The following is a 20,600-nucleotide window of genomic DNA, read 5'->3' as shown; positions in this document are numbered from 1 at the left end:
CTTGGGCACAAAAATCTATGTTTCGAAAATTCTGGTCTCCAGACTCTCGGAGACCAGACCTGTGATCCATGATGCAAGTCTCAACTCAGGGTTGGAGACTGTGGGTAGTTCTGCAATACCCAGCTGAATTGTTACCCAGGAAATGTTAGACGGATTAAAACCTAGTTTAACTCCTGGGTAACTACACAACTGACACCCCTCACACCCCCAATAACTCATGCTGACCCCTCAACACTCTGACTACTCTATCTGGCTACCCGAGTACCCCTTTATCCCCCAAACACCCGCTCAATACCTCCAACATCCCACCTGGCCACCCCTCCTGACCAGACCCCTGACTTGACCTGACCAGACCTGACTACCCCACCTGAGCCAACCTGACCCAACTACACCCCCCCGACCCACTTACCCACACACCCACCTCACCCACCCTACCCAACTACCCACTTACCTCACCCGCCCTATCTAGTTACCCACATACCTCACCCACCTACCCACCCTACACATTCTCTCATTCGCCCACTCATCCGTTCATGAACATTCATTCACTACCATTCACGCTGGACCTTTAAACTTACACCATGTTAGCTAGTGCTGTAAAAGAGGGTGTGTCTTGTCCTGCCTCCGGATGTGACAGTTCTGCGACAGAGGGACACTGGACTCTGCATTTCTGATAAAGCCAAGCTTGGAAGACCCAGCAAGAGATGTGGAGCGGCGCCAAGGCGGGGTAAGTTTGAGCGGAACAGCAATCCGACATTGATTGCCACTCCTTGGAAGATCTGGGCTTTTGCTGATGCTCTAGTGCAGTATTGAGGGAACATCGCACCGTCAAAAGTGCTGTCTTCTCGGTGAGATGTTAAACCATCTGCCTACTTGAGTGGATGTAAAAGATGCCATGGCACTTTATCCAAGTAGGGCCTGGTGTTCTGCCCAACATTTACCCCTCAGTCAACATGATGAAAAACAGGTTATCTGGTTGTTGTCGTATTGCTATTTGTGGCAGTTTACTGTAGGTATACTGGCCGCTGTATTTCCTACATTAAAACAGTGAATACACTTCAAAAAGCGTATTTCATCGGTTGTAACGTGCTTTGAGATGTCCCATGGTTATGAAAAGCGCTATCTAAATGCAAGCCTTTCTTTTTCTTTTTAGATGGTGCTTTTCATGACATCAGGTCATCCCAAAGCACTTCGCAGAATCACAGAATTGTTACAACTCAGAAAGAGGCCATTTGGCTCATCGGGTATGCACCAGCTCTCCAAAAGAGCATCATGACTTAGTGCCATTCTCCTGCTTTTTCCCCATCCCCTTGCACATTGTTTCTATTCAAATAATCACCTCTTGCCCTCTTGAATGCCTCGATTAAACCTGCCTCCACCATGACCAAGAAAATTCTTTTGAAGTGTAGTCGCTGTAGTAAGGGAGGGAGGGCTTCTACACGATTGCATGTTTCCTTGTTGTCACCAGTGCCCAGTAATTTAAATGGCTCAGATTGTGACCCAATGTCACTTGGGTGATCAGCGTAAAGTCCTGGCCCACGACCACAGATCAACCCCCTTGTCAATGACCAATATTTCCAATGCTGGGGTTTGGGTCCTGGAGTCTCTGGCTGACGTCAGTATGTTGATGCCAGGGAAGTGCGCGATGAAATGATTTTGTCTACCTCTCCTATCATCGTGAGGAGGCCTCCAAATGACACTGCAAACTTCAGCAGACTCAGTCCCAGAAAGCAGCACCTCACACAATCCTAAAGTAACTGCTGGAACCCTAATCAAGATAATTTCACTACCACTGCCCTTTGTATCCATTTGCTTCTTAATAATTTACTCTGTTTAACTGTTGGAGACAAACATCAATTCTCACTCTCAAACCATGAGGAGGTATCATGTGAAATCCTGGGCACAGATCTGAGTTAACTTGTAACAGCGCTATTGTCATAATACTCAATAGCAGGATAAATAGCTCGTGTGAGCTTTATCTATTAGACTGACTGGTCAGATACTAATCTAGCTTATTGTCAGTGGCTCTCATGTGACATTACTCAAGGTGAGCTGAAAGATATGAAAATAAGTTTGAGAGAGACTGTGACGTAAGTGGATGCTCCAATTAACCCCCCCAAAAAAGTGTGATAAGATTTCTTTGTACAATGGATACCATTGAAGTTAGGTTACAATTATGCTACTGATAACTTCAACTTATCTTCTTATATCCTAATCAAATTATTATTTGGGCTATTTAAGTTTCTAATGGGCCATTTGTTTAGCATTGTTTATTCATTGTTTTTTTCCTTTATTCTTTCATGGGATGTGGACGTCACTGACAAGGCCAGCTTTCACGGGGAGGTGGTGGCGTAGTGGTATTGGCATTAGATTGGTAATCCAGGGTAATAATCTGGGTTTGAATCCCACCACAGCCGATGGTGGAATTTGAATTCAGTAAAAAATCTGGAATTAAAAGTCTAATGAAATCACTGTCAATTGTTGTAAAAGCCCATCTGGCTCTGCCATCCTGGTCTGGCCTACATATGGCTCCAGACCCACAGCAAGGTGGTTGACTCTTAAAATGGCTTCTGAACAAGGGCAATTAAGAGTGGGCAATAAATGCTAGCCTAGAGGGCAGTGCCCACATTCCATGAATGGAAAAAAAAATCTTTGTTGCCTTTGAACCGAGTGGCTTGCTAGGCCATTTTAGCTGCAGTTGAGAGTTAACCACATTGCTGGGAGTCTGGAGAAGGCCAGAAGAGGTAAGGATGGTAGATTTCCTTCCCTACAGGGCATTAGTGAATTCCAAATTCATTAGTCCAGTATTAAAGTGTCATTCTGAAATATTGTTATTGAAAAAAAGCCTGAAGAAAACATGGCAGAAACATAGTCTTCACAGCACTCAGCAAAAGATTGCTCAGTTCTCTGACTGATTTTAAGCAGTTAACAAATTTACTGAGTGGCTAGACTTCTTAAAAAGAAAAGATTCTTGGGTTGTGAGCATGACTGGCAAGCATTTAGTGTCCATCTCTAATTTCCCTTCAGAAAGTGAGTGAGCCACCTATAAATGAGTGGCTTCGCTAGGCCTAAAAGGGCAGTTGAGGGTTAACCACATTGCTGTGGGTCATGAGTCACATGTAGGCCAGACTGGGTAAGGTTGGCAGATTTCCTCCCCTGGGGGGCATTAGTGAACCAGATGAGTTTTTACCACACCCTGGCAGTTTCACGGCCATTATTAATGAAGCTAGAATTTTAGTCCAGATTTTCTTTATTGAAGTTAAAGACCCACAATCTGTCATGGTGGAATTCAAACTCATGTCCCCAGAGCATTCATTCAGGCCTCTGGATTACTAATCCAGTAATGTTCCAACTATGCCACCATCCCCTTAATCATCTGGTTTGGAGGAAGGCGGGGATCAAATTGAAAATTCTTCACAAGAAATCATGCCCATTCTTTCTCAAATGAACCATTTTGGTCCTTTCAGGTTGAGACTCTGGAACAAGGGATCACACAGATAATCAAATGATCAATCCAACATACAAGGTCTTCATTCTATAGTTTTATTAGTAAATCAGTAATGCACTGTGTTGGAAAACAATATGCATTTTATTTGTAATGGAAAGAAAAAGCCGTAAGATTGAATAATTTTTGTAAGCTTTGACATCTACAAGACATTGCTTCCATTAGCCATAGGAGTATAGCTCTCTTCTGTTCTAACAGTCTTTTTCACTAGTCGTACTTTGTTCCTCAGGTTGTGACTAAAATTAGCAACAAAGGATCTGTCAATGAAAAGCCTGTTGATTATAGAAACCACACATACATTGTATGTGATTAAGGACAAGGGCAGCACTAAATGCCACAGACGCAGTGATGCAACCAACTGTACACCAGAACTGTACAATTAAATATCTCCTCAAGTTTTGTTCTGTCCAAACCACTAAGGTTTAACTTTTAAAAAAAAAAATCAGTAGCTGTTTAGAAACTTGCATCTTTCTTCTATAATCAATCTATAATGGTATACAATTTTTTAAAAAGTGCAAACTTTTGGCGACACTTCTTGCATTCAGGTTATTGCCATTTTGTCGTGCCCACTTATAGAAGCACTGGTTTTATCCACTGTCTTCCTTCAAGGCTCCACTTTGTCCTTCACACCAAACGTCCTACTACAAACAAAGAGAAATTAGATTATATTCGATTTTAGTCTAGCCAAGCAGAGCTACTCAGATAGTTACCGGCTGCCACCTTCCATTTGATTATAAAAAGAGGTAAATACATAATCATTAGCTAGCAACCATGCAATGCTCAAAGTGTAGAAAACTGGAACTTGTATATTTTCTGGCCCCAGGTGCCAGGCCAAAATAATAAGGCTGCAGACCTGTCCTCAAAGCTCCCCCATGTCACTCTCTATGGCCAACCTATAAGGAGTAGCACCAGAACAGTCCAAAGTGACTTTGCCTTCTTATGTGATATATATGTCCCCTTTGTTTGGTTCACCTTCAAGGATAGTAGAAAACTCATCGTCCTCAGAATCATAGGTGTGAACCAATATCTTAACATGTAATGTATGATGTGCTGGTCACGTCCCTCACCATCTCTAAGATGAGGTATAAAAGAAAGACAAATATATATTATACATAACTTTTGATGACCACTGGACATCTCAAATTGCTTTACAGCCAATGAAGTACTTTTGAAGTGTAGTCACTGTTGTATGTAGGAAATGCAGCAGCCAATTTGTAAACAGCAAACTCCCACAAACAGCAATGTGATAATGACTGGATCATCTGTTTTTTTGTGATGTTGTTTGAGGGATAAATATTGGCCAGGACACTGGGAATAATTCCCCTGCTCCTCTTTGAAATAGTGCAATGGGATCTTTTACATTGATCCAAGCAGGCAGACGAGGCCTCGGTTTAACGTCTCATCCAAAAGACAGCGCCTCCAACAATGCAGCACTCCCTCAGCACTGCACCGAAGTATCAGCCTTGATTTTTGTGCTCAAGCCCTGGAGTATGCACTTCCCAACTTTTCCAACATGATATACTTTAAACAGAAGGAATACTTAAAAACTGATGTCCCTTTTAAATATAAATAGCTAGACTTTGAAAATGTAGCTGTAAGTATTTCTTTTTTAAAAAGTGCTTTCTCTTTCCTTTCCTGCCAAGTAATTCTGAACAGGCAAGAAGGTGACCTACTCCTGGCCATTGAAAAATGCTATTGTTACAATTATGAGGTCATGAGATTGTTATGTTTAGGGACTGTGCCTTTAAGTTAAAATGAAGGGGATCATGTGAGGTGTTCTGACAGCAAGCCTGGATGTTGATTGCTAATTATTAAAGAAAGGCCTAGATTGTTTTACTGAGAAAAAATGTGCAAAGTATTCACACTTGCAGACAATGATGAAGGCAGACATGATGCCGGTGGACCAACTGTAAGTCTCCAAGTTCCAGAACAGTGTTGAGAATGTTGGGTTGTAAACAGTTGTGCCTTAAACTGTCCATTTAGTTCAAAATGAGAGTTGAGCTCTCAGGGATAACTGCTCAGCATCTCTACCTGGATACCAGACCCATGTGATTCACATTGTCACGGTGATGGGCTTCTAGATGGCAAGGGTACAGAAAAAGCCATTGTGATATCAGATTACCTAAAGTGTCACTGAATATCACAGACAGGTTAGTCTTCCAGAGTCTTGGACAGAGAGAACAGTTAGTGGTCGAAAGTCTCTCTGGTTCACTCACCAGAATATGGGTGGAAGCTCGTGCTCAGATTGAAAAGACCAAAATCCTGAGGAATTAAAATAAAGTTGGAATATTCACCTAGGTTGTGCTAGAGAGAGGATGTCCAGTAATACTCTCACCATGAAGAACAGTACTGGGGTTAGAAGTTACCAGAATGAGAACGGAAAAGGGCAGAAGTAAGCTCTTGGGAGCTTAGAGTTATTTTGGACTGACTGTGGGAGAATTGAATGTCTACTTAAAGGACCATGTAATGCATACCCTCTTTTTGGTTGTGTTAATGTTTGGTTTTGTAGTTTAAAGTATAAGCTGCTTACAAAAACAGTGTTTAGCCAATAGTGCTTAAAATCAATCTGTTAGTAAATGTCTTAAAACGTGAAATCTTGTGTCATCCATTCATCTATTACCTAGAAGTTGAAATTTCTTTTTAAAAGTTATTGGTCTCTATGGGGGTCTTAACACTATTCCTTAATTGGGTAAGACACTGACCCTCTCCCTCCATATGGGAAGGACATATCTAGTTGAAAAATTCTGGAGAGATCTGAGCTCAGCCATTTAGAATAAAGTTAAGGGAAAAAAAAACTGCATTTATATAGCCTCTTGCACAACCTCCGATGTCCCAAAGTGCTTTACAGCCAATGAAATACTTCTGAAGCGTAGGAACTGTGCATAAATGTGGCAACTGTTCATGCACATTGCAAAGCCCCACAAACAACAATGAGCAGATAATCTGATTTAATCATGTTGGCTGGGTGAAGAAAAAGACAGACTCATTCTTCACAATTATTGGACATCTTGACATTTTACAGCCAATGAAGTACTTATTGAAGTGTGGTTGCTGTTGTAATGGAAGAAATGCAGCAGCCAATTTTTGTTCAGCAAACTCCCACAAACATCAATGTGATAATGACCAGATAATCTTAAGGTCTTTTTTGTGATGTGTACTGAGGGATAAATTTGGGCCAGGACATCAGAGATAACCTAGAGCTTCTTCAAAATAATGCCATTAGATCTTTTACAGCCACCTGAGGGGGCAGATGAGACTTCAGTTTAACATCCCCTCAGAAAGACAGCACCTCCAGTTCTCAGTACTGCACTGCAGTATCAGCCTTGATTTTTGTGTTCAGGTTCAGGAGTGGGACTTGAACCTCGAACCTTAAGATTCACAGGCAAAAACGCTACCAAATGAGCAATGGCTGAGGAACAGGAAAAACAGCAATAAAGAAAATACTGAGCCCGAGAAGGAACCATTTACTTCACACAATTAGGGCACTCTGTCTGATGTAAAGTATGATATGAAGCTTTTGCCTAATGCACAATACTTGATCTACTGAATTGCAAGGCAATAGTCCTGCCTTTTCCTTAGACGATCATAGGTTCATGTCCAGCTGGGACACTTGACTTTAAACCTGATGACCACACTTACACTGTTGAAAAGGGTGTTAAATTGAAATCTGAAGGATGCTAAAAGTAAAGACCATCCCTGGGCGCTGGCCAAAAAAATAAATGAATCCTCCCAACAGTTCGCATCTCCCAGAGTCCAACCTTGTGGGGATTGATTCCCTCGTTGGAATATCCTTAATTTGTACGCAGCGACAGGTCTTTGACCCAGTCCAGGAAGTTCCTTGAATGAACCCATTGCTCACAGACATTTTTTTTTAACTTGGGAACAATGTGACGGGTGAAGCAGCACATCCTTAGTGCAGCATGAACGGCCACAGCGTGTTAGTAGCTGAAAAACTGGTAGCGTAGCTGGCATTTGGCAAGAGCATACTTTGACAGAGATCAGATTGGATCCAGATGTTCCGGCAAAGGTAAACTTCTGGGAAATTTTGTGTAATGAGTAAATTGTACCCTGTAGAAACATAGCAGGGAATAGTTTTCTAATCGATGCCATACTTTCCCTTTTAGACAGTGGCAGCTGAGCATAATAAAATAAATATGCGATGAATAAAACATCTTGTCAGAAGCAATTATTTTCATGTTTCACTTCCCCAGACACCTGATTCTGCCATGGCTGGGAAGCAGATTGACAACCATCCAGCCACTCTAATGTAAAATTATTAACACTGTTTTATATTGTATAAAATACGGACACTTCTTTCTCCAGTTTGTGAAACGAGGGCAGGGGGCTGCATGAACGTCCCCATCCTGAATGAGAGTGGAGCTCAGCATATAAGAGACAAACGGTTGAAGTGTTCTGAACCATCTTTATTTAGGATTAAGGGAAACTCTCACTGGCTGGGGTCATGCCTAGCACAAAAGAAGATGCTTGTGGCTGTTTAGATACCAATCATCTCAGCCCCAGGACATTACTGCAGGAGTTCCTCAGGCCAGTGCCCTCGGCCCAACTATCTTCTGCTGCTTCAGACCTTCCATCTGTCATAAGGTGGGGATGTTTGCTGATGATTGCAAAGTGTTCAGTTCTATTTGCAACTCCTCCTGCTGAGGTCCCCACAATCATAAAGGAGAGTCTTTAGTCAATTAGATTTACTCCACGTGGTATCAAGACACTACTCAGTGCCCTGGGTGAACCCTGAGAACACCCCGGCTGTACTACTGAAGGGTTGTGCTCGAGAACTAGCCATGCCTCTAGCCAAGCTCTTCCAATACAGCAACAATGACATCTACCTGACAATGTAGAAAAATGTCCAGGTATGTCCTCTCCACAAAAAAACAGGGCAAATCCAACACAGTCTACTTTCCGGCAGCAGAAAAGTGATGGAAGGTGTCGTTGGCAGTGCTATCAAGCAGCACTCACAAATAACCTGCTCGCCAGTGCTCAGATTGGGTTCCACAAGGAGCACTTGTCTCCTGACTATGTTACAGCCTTGGTCTAACCATGAACAAAAGAGCTGAATCCCAGGAATGAAATAAGAATGACCGCCCTTGACATCGAGGAAGCACTTGACTGATCCATGGCATCAATGACTCTTAGCAAAATTGACGTCAATGGGAAACAGGGGGAAAACTGTCACTGGCTTGAGTCATACCAAGCATAAAGGGAGATGGATGTGGTTGTTGGAGACCATTCATCTCAGTCTCAGGAAATCGCTGCAGGAGCTCCCCAGGCCAGTACTCTAGGCCCAACCATCTTCAACTGCTTCATCAATGACCTTCCATCTATCATAAGGTCAGAAAGGGGGGATGCTCACAAATGATTCCACAGTGTTCAGTTCCATTTACAACTCCTGAGATACTGAAACAGTTCCTGCCCACATGTAGCAAGATATGGACAACATTTATGCTTTGACTGATACATAATAAGTAACAGCAAGAGAAAATCTAATCATCTCTCCTTGAGGTTCAATGGCATTACCATCGCTGAATTCTCCCACCATCAACATCCTAGGCATTACCATTGACCAGAAACACAACTGGACCAGCCATATAAATACTGTTACAGGAAGAAATATGGCTACAGGAAGAAATCAGAAGGTGGGTATTCTGTTGAGGGTAACTCACCTCCTGACATCCCAAAGCCTGTTCACCATCTACAAGACACAAGTCAGGAGGTGTGATAGAATCCTCTCCATCTGGAGCCTGGAGCTCCAACAACACTAGATAAGAGTGGCACAATCCAGGGTAAAGCAGCCCACTTTATTGTCCCCAATCCACTACCTTAAACATTCACTCCCTCTGCCACTGACGCAACATGGATAGCGTGTAATGCAGCAACTCAGCAAGTCTTCTTTGACCGCACCATCCAAACCCGCAACCACCACCAACTAGAAGAGCAAGTGCAGCAGGCCCATAGGAACACCACCAGCTACAAGGTCCCCTCCAACTAACACACCATTCTGACTTGGAAACATATTGCCATTCCTTCATCTTCGCTGGGTCAAAATCCTGGAACTCCCTCCCTACCAGCATCCCTACGTCACACGAACAGCAGCAGTTCTAAATGGCAACTCACCACCACCTAATGTTGGCCTTGCCAATGATGCCCACATCCACCACCAAGTACAATGTACATCAAGGGACAACTGAGCTGACCAACCCAAGTTTATTCTTGACTACCTTCCTTTCAATTGAACCAAAATTTGAATTTATTTTATTTTATATTTTTAATTTCAACTGTGTTGGATAGACACTTGTATTGGGCAGAAGCACAAATAAGATGGTTTCTCAGCTGCTTATTATAAGTCCCACCCGATATGCAGTTCCCTTGGGCGTAATACAGGTGGCCGATGAGATACTGTCCAAGACAAATTTGAATCCACATAGCAGGTGTTTTCACTTGCTGCACTGATTCATTCTTAAAATAAGAATTCTCATTCTCGGGGTGGGGGGGTGTGGGGGGGCAGGCCATTTAGGACTGAGATGAGGAGGATTTTCTTCACTCAGAGGGTGGTGAATTTTTGGAATTCTCTGTCCCAGGGGGCTGTGGAGGCTCAGTAATTGAGAATGTTCAGGACTGAGATCGTTAGATTTCTACATATTAAAAACATTAAGGAATTCGGGGATAGTGCAGGGAAATGGGGTTGAAGTAGAAGATCAGCCATGATCTCATTGAATGCTGGAGCTGGCATGAAGGGCTGAATGGCCTACTCCTGCTCCTATTTCTTATGTTCTTAAATTCGCAATTTTTCTGATGTCCTAACTGTTTCATATTTAGAGTTTTAATTCTTTACCCCTAAGCTAAGCCATATTCACACTCAATCTCCATTGCTCTGGATTTGCTGTGGCCAAATTCAACTCCAAGAGCCTGGCGAGTTTGGATTTGCAGTTTGGCTGGACTTTTTTCTTCCTGACTGCATCTCGGAGCATCAGCATTTGCCACATGTAAAGGAAGTGTTCTTTCGGGGCAGGGAATGGAATCCACTTCAAGCTCATTTAGAGCCAATCACCACAGTTGCATAGAGAATGAGTTCAGTAAGCGATGGGACATGTGAACAAAAAGTCAAATGTCAATCTCAAAAAGCTACCACATCTTTTGAACGTTCTTCACTCTGTTGGTTGATGGTAGATCTCAACATTTGGCCCACCACAATGATTAGTGTTCAGACAGTGATTTTTACTTATCAAGATTGACGCTGTGAGCTCTAGAATACAAGACAGAGCCGATTAAACTATGCCAAATGCTTAAATGGACTTCTGACATAAATGTTTCCCAACCAAAGATTTTGTACTTAAAATAATTACCGAAACGCTTAACCTTTAGTTCTAGGATCTGATATCTTTAAACATGTGCCATTTTTATGTTATTCATAGCCCTTAATGAATATGTTTCTTCATTGACTGGAAGGACACCAATTATGGGAATGCTTCATGCGTCCATTTCTGACACGCAGCCCGGGATTTTCATCCTTGAGGCAGGAATTGTGAGCCAGGCCATTTCCCAATGGAATAATCCTGCCTCCTGCCTGACAGTGCCCACTCACACTCCTGGTGGAGTGGTGCGGACAGGCTAGAGTCAGGACTGCTGCCTCCAGAAGCAGGGTGGAGGTGGGAACTGAGGCGGATGGTTAGGTGAGCCTCTGTTCACTGCGGCAGTGGTCCAGTTCTGTAACTGAGTCTTAGGCACCACAGCCCTCACCCCAATCCATTTTCCCCAGGCTCACTCATATCCTCCCATGTCCCATTAATATGTCCCAATGGCCCCTTCATTTCCCCAAGCTCCTCACACCCTCCATGACCATTCACCCATTATCCACTATGGACAGAACTCATGAGTCCTTCAATAGCATTAGGAAGTCTTTGAGATGCTCATGAAACTGTCAAAATAAATTTAAAAAACTGCAGTCCTATTAACTGGTCATAAAACTGTCAAAACTAAGCCTACAGTCCACTTGAATCCATCAGTGGGACTCAGAGTTCGGCCAAGCATTCATAATAGGATTCCAAAGTACAGCTGTATTAACAAAGCCTCACAGCCTGGAGCTGAATATATTAAAACCTTTTGAAGCAATGGAGCAGATGGTAATCTTCAAAGGGCTGAACAGATGTCTAGACTGTCAATCGATGAAATTATTAAATTACAGGGAGAAACTGACACATTAGAATCTTAATCTCAATACTGTTGAATGCAGAAGAGCGCTTTATCCATGGGACACTTCCACAATGCTGATCAATTTAATCATCACTCACCTTTTAAGAACAAAGCCCTATCATTAATTACTCTATTAAAGCCATACTTAACTTATCAGACACCATTACATTATGACGCAAAATTGTCAACACCTTTTGAACTTAATTGTCAAAAGGTTCCGACTCCGGACTAGGCTTCCCACATGGTTCGCAACTCTTCTGAGGTGCTGTGAACCATGTCAACAAAACAAAACAATCCCGACTCCATGGAAACAGTGGGACCTCTAAAATGCCCACCCCTGCAATGGGTTAGGCAAGGGTGGGATTTCTGCTTGCGGGCTTGCAACTGACACCCTTATCCCAAAGCCCTAAAAATCCCATATGATGTGAACGGGTCAGGAATCCAGGAAACGGGTCCTGCCCAGCATTTTAAAATCCCTCATATCTCCAGTCCGACATGAACAGAAGCATGGAAACCTGGTCCCCAGTGTTAGCGTCAAACACTCTGAAGCCAGGTATAACATCCATTAGCCCTAACCCCATGTTTCCCATCTGTCAGCTAACATTCCATCACTTCTACAATGTCTCTCATACTATCTGAACTTTTGCAACAAGCCTTCTGAGAAACATTTTTATCATCTTGTCTTGATAATTCAAAACACTACTTCTGCAGAATTCCTTTTATCTGTATAGTCAGCTTCTTCTTCAAAATAAAAACTCTTAAATTTATTGCACATGGCTCGTGTTTAACAAATCTTGATATTCTTGATTGTCCCGTTGTTTTTAAATACTTATGAATTTGGCCTCTGTTTTTACCTACAATTGACAGACTGCCAGGGCTATAATTACCTAGTATTTCATTCTCTCCCTCGTTAAGCAGAGGTATTAACTTGGCTACCCCCAATCCATTTTCCCAATTTGATTATCTAATGACCAGTGGGATACCTTACATGATCTTTTCCCTTTTCTGATCCAGTTTTACTCTTTCCTGGATACCTTGCCCCATTTGCTTTCATTTCTTCTTCCTTGTCTTGCTTTATGACTGCTCCTGCCATATAGGGTTGCCAACTGTGATTAAATGTATTCATGGAGGTTTCATCACAAGTCTAGTCCCCACGTTTCAGACATCAGTCGGCCAACACATCCATCCTTGTGATGTACTGCCTTCCTAACCCAATTAAATGATGTTTGACTGTCAGCCAAACCCCCATTTTTTCCCCTTGTTTTCAAATATTTTAATAAGTGGTAAAGGGAAATGTTCAAAGAGAATGACAAAAAAGAACAATCTTTTTTAATGTTCCAATTATTTTTTCTCCAGGGCTGCACACAGCAGTATCCTGGAGATTGATCTTCAATTCCTGAGGACCCCAGGCTAATCCTGGAAGGTTGGCAACCCTACTGCCATATTAACTCACATTCTCCTCGACAGTAATGAACCTAACGCTGTTCAAATTAAGTCCAGCAATCCTGTTCAGGCTACTCCAGTCCCATCTGCAGCCCTAACTTCTCAAGAATTTGAACCCTACCCTTCTCGACCCTATGTCCAACCAAGCCTTTACCTTCCTTATCTTGCTAGTCTTATACTGACTACTGCTTTGCATGAGGCGTAATCTTGATATTACTGCCTTTGAAGTCATTTGTCTCTTGATTCCTAAAACTCCATTTGCAGGGCCTCGGTTTATTCCTTCCTACAGCAGAAAAATTCCTTGGCTCTTGCACTTCCAATATTACTTTGTTGGAAGGTAATTGATGCCAGAAGCATCTGAGTAATTTCCTGGCCATTTCATCGGTTTTAACATGTTCCCGATTGGGTTGGAGGACATTGACATGGTGTGCGCTAGGTGTGAGGGATACAATGTTCTCAACATATTTGGCCTTTGGGCATAGGAAGTATATAATAGAAAACACTGGATGAAAAAAGACCAAGGTCCATCCAATTTGCTGTCTACCATCCAGGTAGTTGCATGGTGCACCAATAATGGAGTTGTTGACTAATCATGGCAATCGATCACCATCAGTTGGACTGCAACAGATTCAGATATCAGCTAAGCAAAGCCCACCAATGGTCAAAGGCCTTTGGAACTACAGGCCCAAAGTCATCTTTTAATACCAATCTTGATTATGCATATTATATGTTATGTCTCAAATTGCTCATATGCTGTGGGCGGAGATTCATGTTGGCAATGGGGGTCCCACACATCGGTTGAAGAACCGGTGGAAACATCACATTGCTTCTCTCTGCGAGACCCAACGCTATTACGAGGAAATCCAACACTTTACCTGGACAGCGTAGCCTCCCCCGCCCGCTCAATCAAGCCCCCAGTAGGGCAGAAGCCCCACTCCCAAGAGCTGCTGATCAGTCAGAAGCCGGCCACACTCCAGTACTGGCAGTGCCACCGGGAGCAGTGGCCATTGGTGATATTATGCTCAGGCCTACATTGAGGATCACCACTGGATTTCCACATAGAGTTGAGTGTGGGCAGGATGGAGGTCACAGCAAGGAGAGCGGGGATGGGGTTTGAGGACCAAGGGCAGGAAGGTGACTCTCAGCCAGAAAGTTAAACCTAAATATCCTTTAAATGATAAGTGTCAATTACTGACAGTCAACTTCTCTGGCGTTGAAAATTTACTTTTTTATAAGTGTGGAGTCTCATGCCTTCAGGTTTAATTGTTGAAGATGTCACCTAAAATGCTGAAGTTTATTTTTACTGTTCTTTTCTATCCTTTTATTTTTCTCTTAATCCAATCTTTCTTTCTAACTCCTTATTTTTCATTCTGCACCTGATTTGGTACTGAGTTTACCCACTTAAATTTACACTTCCTCTCAGTCGTTGCACTGTTTATTTCTCAATCCATGAATTTGATTGGTTGCACTTGCTTGCCCTATTTGGATGTCTTGGATGCATTCACTGCGTCGTTGTCAGCTCACACTTTCAGCATCTTGCCAGGTAAAAAAAATTAAGAACTCGGGAAAGTCAAGGTAACGGCTGGTGCTATTAGATACCCTGCCAAAGCAAGCGATAGCCCTACAAACTGTAAGGCCAGGTTTTTGGGAGTGATGACAGCTTCAGCTACAAGCATTACTGAAGGTATCAATAGGCAACTGGATAGGTCTATTTGACTATTGTTGTTGGGAAAGCAGTTGATTCTATTTTATTTTAAAACTTACCCTGACCATCCAAAAATTTTAGCTAGTAAAGGAAAAATGAGGAACGGAAATGTCTTCATAAACTTCTTGCGAGTCCGTTTTCTCGCTTTTGTTATTCTATGTAATTTGCTCTCAGTGAGTTCTCCTGACACGTCAGGCAGAAGTGGTTGTGTCTAATTGGCAGTTTTCCAATCAGTTTCCTTACATTTGATTTACACCCTTCAGCCCTCAGCTGCTGCTGCTGCAGCTTTATTCTGAACCAGTCAACAAAGGGTGACAGAAAAAAAAAGGTGTGGCAGCTACAGCATAACCAGGTTTCTGTCAGTGTGGAACTTGTGACAGAGGTTCCTTGGAACTGGTGAGTCAGACATGAGCAGAGTCAGACCATCAGGCTCTAGCTGACTGCCAATCATCTTGTGGAGAAGCTTTCAATAGCAATTCAAAAGCAGAAAATGCCACAGGTGCATTTGTCTCCCCACGGTTTAAGGGCTGACATTTTTTAATGTCAGGGTCGGGTTTATAGGGAGGTTGAATCACACCTCCAGACAACATGAGATTGTCACGTTGTGAACCAAGTAGTTGGAGATCAATTTTCAGAAGGACAGATAAGCTATTGTTGCTGATTGGCATTGAGAAATTGAGCCCAGGAAAGATTACTGATTACAGATGCGTTTAGGAATTCAGAAGCACACAGTTTCTCAACTTCAACGCTTTTTTCACTTTGTCCTACTTCTAATTTTTATTTTTGTACATCTTAGATGTTGGTGGCCCAGTAATGTTTGGGTCTTATGCAAAGCCACGGATTTGCTCCGTCCCAAAAGTACCTCGGTCTTGGGTGAAAATGCAGCCTCCATCAGCCCCTGAATCTCAAGTGAAATTTAGTGGCTGTGTGGCTGTCCACTCAGAAATATCTTGGGCTTGGGCGCAAGACAGAGGACGAGAATCTACCCACTTTGTCTGTGGTGGGCACAATTGAAAACTGATCTCACTGCCTGTACCCGTACCCTATTTCCATCGTCTGTATCTTACTCTGCATCAATTAGTTTATTTTCTCTTTATTCTTTCGTGGGATGTGGGCATCGCTGACAAGGCCAGCATTTGTTGCCCATCCTTAATTGACCTAGCATGGAAGAGATTGGCTAGGGCAGTCAAGAGTCAACTCTGTGGGAATGAAGTCACATGTAGACAAGTTAATGATGGCAGGGTTCCCTCCCCTAAAGGGGCATTAGTCATTTAAATAGGCATTAGTGAACCAAATGGGTTTTTACGACAACAGTTGTCATGGCCATCACTGAGACTAACTTTATATTCCAGATTTATTAATTGAATTTAAACTCCATCAGCTGCCATGTCCCCAGAGCATTAGCCTGAGCTTCTGATTTACTAGTCCAGTGACATTACCCACTATGCCACCATCTCTCAGGCAGAGTTATCCAATTTCACCCCAAAGCACAAAATGGTCTCTGCCTCAACCACTCCCTATGGCAAAGCATTTGATAAACCAACAACTTTTGTATGTGAAGATTTTTATCCTATCATTTCTCCTTACTCTCTGTGGTATATTTAAATTGATGAGCTACATCATTGACTCCCCAAATCTTAAAAAAGCCTTAATTAAATCTCATAGCTTTCACTGGCCCAGGGGAATTAGTCCAAATATCTCCAGTGTCTCCTCATAGCTATAATCTCCCATCTCTGGCTTCATTCTGATGGATCTATGTGGTTTGCTTGCTATGGCTTTAATTCATTTGCTAGAATGGGATGCCAAAACAGTATGCAGTACTTTGTGGCCTAACCATGTTAGCTGTAAAAATTTATCTTTAACCCTTTGCTCTTGTATTCTGTGCTTCTATTTATAAACTTGAAGTGTCATATCTACAAGGCCACAGATCAAGAGCTAAAAAGTGGGATCAGGCTGGATGGTTACTTGTCGGCAGGCACAGACATGATGGGCCAAATGGTCTTCCAAGCTGTAAATTTCTATGATTCTACAAAGTCCCAAAATGCTGTGGGCCTTTAATTTATGCCTTAATCAACCAACATACTCAGGGGTACTCACTGGAATTATCAGCCAGGTCATCGGCAGATAGCCCTCATTGCCCAGTAACCACCCTTTGGCTTGTCACGGTGGCTCAGATACAGCTGGCACAGTGGACTGCCACAGAATGAAGTCACCATAACTGCTGCCAGGACACTGGACACGGACCTGCCTTTGTTCACACAACAGCTGGACACTGAAGGAGTGGAATCCCTTTTGGTTCTCGTAAAGGGTGCAGCTGGCATGCAGCACCCCCAAAGCAGTCGATGGTACCTTATGCTATGGGAGGACTGCAATCCTAGCAAAGGCACATGCCCACTCTGCCTGCTTGTCGCTGGCAAGAGGGAATGAAATGTCTTTGGCCCTCGTAAGTAGAGAGCCTCAGTGACTTCCCTTATGGAACAGTGAACAACAAACTGAGAGACGTTGCAAATATCTCCAGCTCCAGCTTGGAAGAGAGTCCTTTGCATCCATGACCAATGCAGTCCTTCCCCTTCAGTTGTGATTGCAGCAGGTGGCAAATTTCAGTGACAGCATCCTTACTGAAGTGCAGATGTCGCATATATTGTTCTCCACTGAGGTTCAGGTAGGAGAATAACTCCATAAACACCCTGGGCAAATATGGGCCTCTTGCTAAGAGCCCTTCCCCCCGCCCCCCTCCACCCCCACCCCACATTCTTCTCCCTCTTTCAGCCACTTGTCCTGCTCTGTGCGGCCTCCACTCACTCTCCAAGTCATGGTTACTCCAAGGAGAGTATCTACTTGTAAACCCAGGTCTTGGAGCAACTTGTTTATGCAGAAGCGTAGAAGCTAGCAAAGTCTCCCTCAGCACCTAATCCATAAGTAGCTGAAGATTCCTTTAAAAGGCACAGATGGAGGGGCCTTTCCTGTTGCTGAATGCACGTTCAGCTCTGCGAGAGTAAGTGAGAGCATTTGCTGGAGCATTAAGTTCCAAAATATCACTGCTGGTGATGTCATGAACTGTCTACTCTGAATACTGCCAGTGGATGTTCACTGCATGTGGGCTAACACCCTCACTAATATGGCATCCAATATGATTTGCCCCACAAGTACATAGCTGTGCTGCGGACACCAACTTCTTGCCCTCACTTTCAGGAAATTACATATTTGAGCCTTTGGTTACTGTGTTTATCATCACCGATCAGTATCTTTGTATTTAGAGTAGCTCACATTCCTAATTTTTCCTCCCAAAATGCATCACACTGCAGTCCTCCACATTAAATTGATTTCTGTCTACCCATTAAACGAACCTGCCTTTGTCCTCCTGATGTCTCTTACTGTTTGCTGTTGGCCAGGTTGTGCTCCCTGTGCCCAAGTCAAGTATTAGTGATGGTTGGTACAGATCATCACTGGTGACCATAAATATTTAGCCACAAAGTACCTCTTAGCTTCAGCTTTGTTATTTGTAAACGTTTCCTTTCTTTTTAAAGTATTCACATTTCCAGTGAGGCAGACCCACTGGGTTGGACTCTGGTTTGAGAATTTCCTCATCAGTTCTGTATAGCATGTTGACAGCTTCTTCGGAGCTGGGCTTTAAGCCAGGTGGGCATGTTTTTAAACCTTTAGTGATTGTTTATGAGGCCTTGAGGTGCAGGACAGTGACCCTGCCTCTGAGCCAGAACCTCCGGGTTCAAGTCTCACTCCAGGGCTTGATGGCCACGGAAACTGCGTTCATAACACAGTTTGGGTACCAGCTTGTAAATGCTGCCACTGTATGCCAATGACAAGAGCGGGAGAGCTTCCTGGTGAACCATATAATGGAAAAGGAAAAATGGAGCCTCTACCTTCACTATCCATAGCTCCAGACTACAACGGGCATGCAAAAATGTATGATGCCACAATAACTCAGCTCCTTGAGCGGGGGGGGGGGGGGCACTCGTTGGCTGGATGGCCGGTATGAATCAGATTGGTGCCAACAGCATGGGGGTTTGGTCCCCATTCTGGGTGGGATGGATTTGGGACCTGCCTCCTTGTCCTACCCATGCTGGAGGTTGTGGTGCTGTGGCTCAGGCCTACCTTTGTTCAAAGAACTGAAGAAGAAGTGATTATTTGTTATAAATCAGCAAATGGGCTGACCCTAAAAAGCTCTTGGGTCCAGCAGGCCTGCAGTTGATGGAGGGAGTGAAGCCTGCCAACAACATGAAGTGCACTCACTGCAACAAGATTCGAGGGCAAAGGTAAGTCTACTCTATTCTACCCTCTACAAAATGGATGATTTGAGGGCTCTGCACAATCATTTAAAGCTCCAGAGATCACTGTGAATCAATGCCTACTCCTTTAGTGGTCAATAGACATGGTAAAGAGGAAAATGCTTGTTCCCATGTCATAGGATGCTATCACTAGCAATTAGAAGCCACAAATGCAAGATAAATTGGAAGTCATAAGTCATGCATCAGAAATCAATTAGAATTCTTTGAGGATGGAACTAATTTTGTTGATGAAGCATATAGTTCTAAGTATATATGTTTTCAGTATACATAACAAATTAAAATTAACTGACTGAACTTAAAATTGCATTGACAATAGAAGGTACAGTTCAAGAGAGAAAGATAACTCATGATATGTGGGGGTTGTGTGACCAGATAAATTATCCAGTGTCCCCTACTGTTCAAACGATTCAACAATGATAATGGATGTGAACAATTCCAATGAATTCAATTAGCTAATGACACCAAACTATGTGGCCAGGTGACCTTTTTTGTTTATTCATTCATGGATGTGGCATCACTGGCTGGGCCAGCATTTATTGTCCATCTCTAATTGCCCTTGAGAAGGTGGTGGTAAGCTGCATCCTTGAACCACTGCGGTCCCTGTGGTGTAGGTACACCCACAGTGCTGTTAGGGAGGGAGTTCCAGGATTTTGACCCAGCAACAGTGAAAGAATGGCGAGATATTTCCAAGTCAGGATGGCAAGTGGCTTGGAGGAGAACCTCCAGGTGATGGTGTTCCTATGCATCTGCTGCTCTTGCCCTTCTAGATGGTAGCAGTTGTAGGTTTGAAAGATGCTGTCTAAGGAGCCTTGGTGAGTTCCTGCAGTGCATCTTGTAGATGGTACACACATGGAAGGGGACATTGACAGCATTCAAACAAATCTGGACAAGTTAAATAGATGGGTTAAGAAATAGTAGATGGTATTTAATGTGGATAAGTGGGAAGTGTACATAATGGAACAGGAAGCATGAAACATCTGTACAGACTGGGTGGGTGGCAGCAACAATGGAAAAGCATTTGCTTGCAATTATCAACAGTTCAGTGAAAATATCCAATCAGTGCTGGCTTGTGAACTTGAAGGCTGCTTCAGTACACAGAAATGTATCTTCAGGATACTTGATTATTAATAAATGAAAAGTATGACATCCTGGGGTAACTCATGTGTAAGGTGGCATTTGCAGTAGTGGTACTGTGCAAATGTTTGGGTGTTCTCCCTCTAAAAGAACACTGATACGTTGTAATGTGTTCAAAAAATAGTTAAATGGGGCTTTGAAATGATAAATTATGAGGAGAAGTTGGCAGATGAACTGGGCATTCGCTTCATTATGTGCAACTTGGCAGGCTTAGACAGTAACAACACTTCAAAAGAGATTCACTGGCTGCAAAGTGCTTTAGTAATGCCTGGAGAAAGTGAAATGGGCTGTATAAATGCAA

The 20,600-nt window shown here is 43.0% G+C and overlaps 1 protein-coding gene across 3 annotated transcripts in view; it reads right to left on the bottom strand.

Moving 5' to 3' along the window:
- Window positions 1-3,536: 3,536 nt before the first annotated feature.
- smoc1 (SPARC related modular calcium binding 1) overlaps window positions 3,537-20,600 on the bottom strand; it is a 262,010-nt gene continuing 244,946 nt past the window's right edge. For 2 of the 3 annotated variants that reach the window (XM_041214635.1, XM_041214637.1), the window contains exon 13: window positions 3,537-4,146. In XM_041214635.1, coding sequence (XP_041070569.1) covers window positions 4,130-4,146 — 17 coding nt within the window. In that variant the 3' untranslated portion in view covers window positions 3,537-4,129. The remainder of the gene's footprint in view (window positions 4,147-20,600) is intronic. The other variant, XM_041214636.1, reaches the window with a different exon arrangement.

Source organism: Carcharodon carcharias, chromosome 20, assembly GCF_017639515.1.
Source record: "Carcharodon carcharias isolate sCarCar2 chromosome 20, sCarCar2.pri, whole genome shotgun sequence".
Classification (NCBI taxonomy): Eukaryota; Metazoa; Chordata; class Chondrichthyes; order Lamniformes; family Lamnidae; genus Carcharodon; species Carcharodon carcharias.
This window is presented reverse-complemented; position numbering and strand designations above follow the sequence as displayed.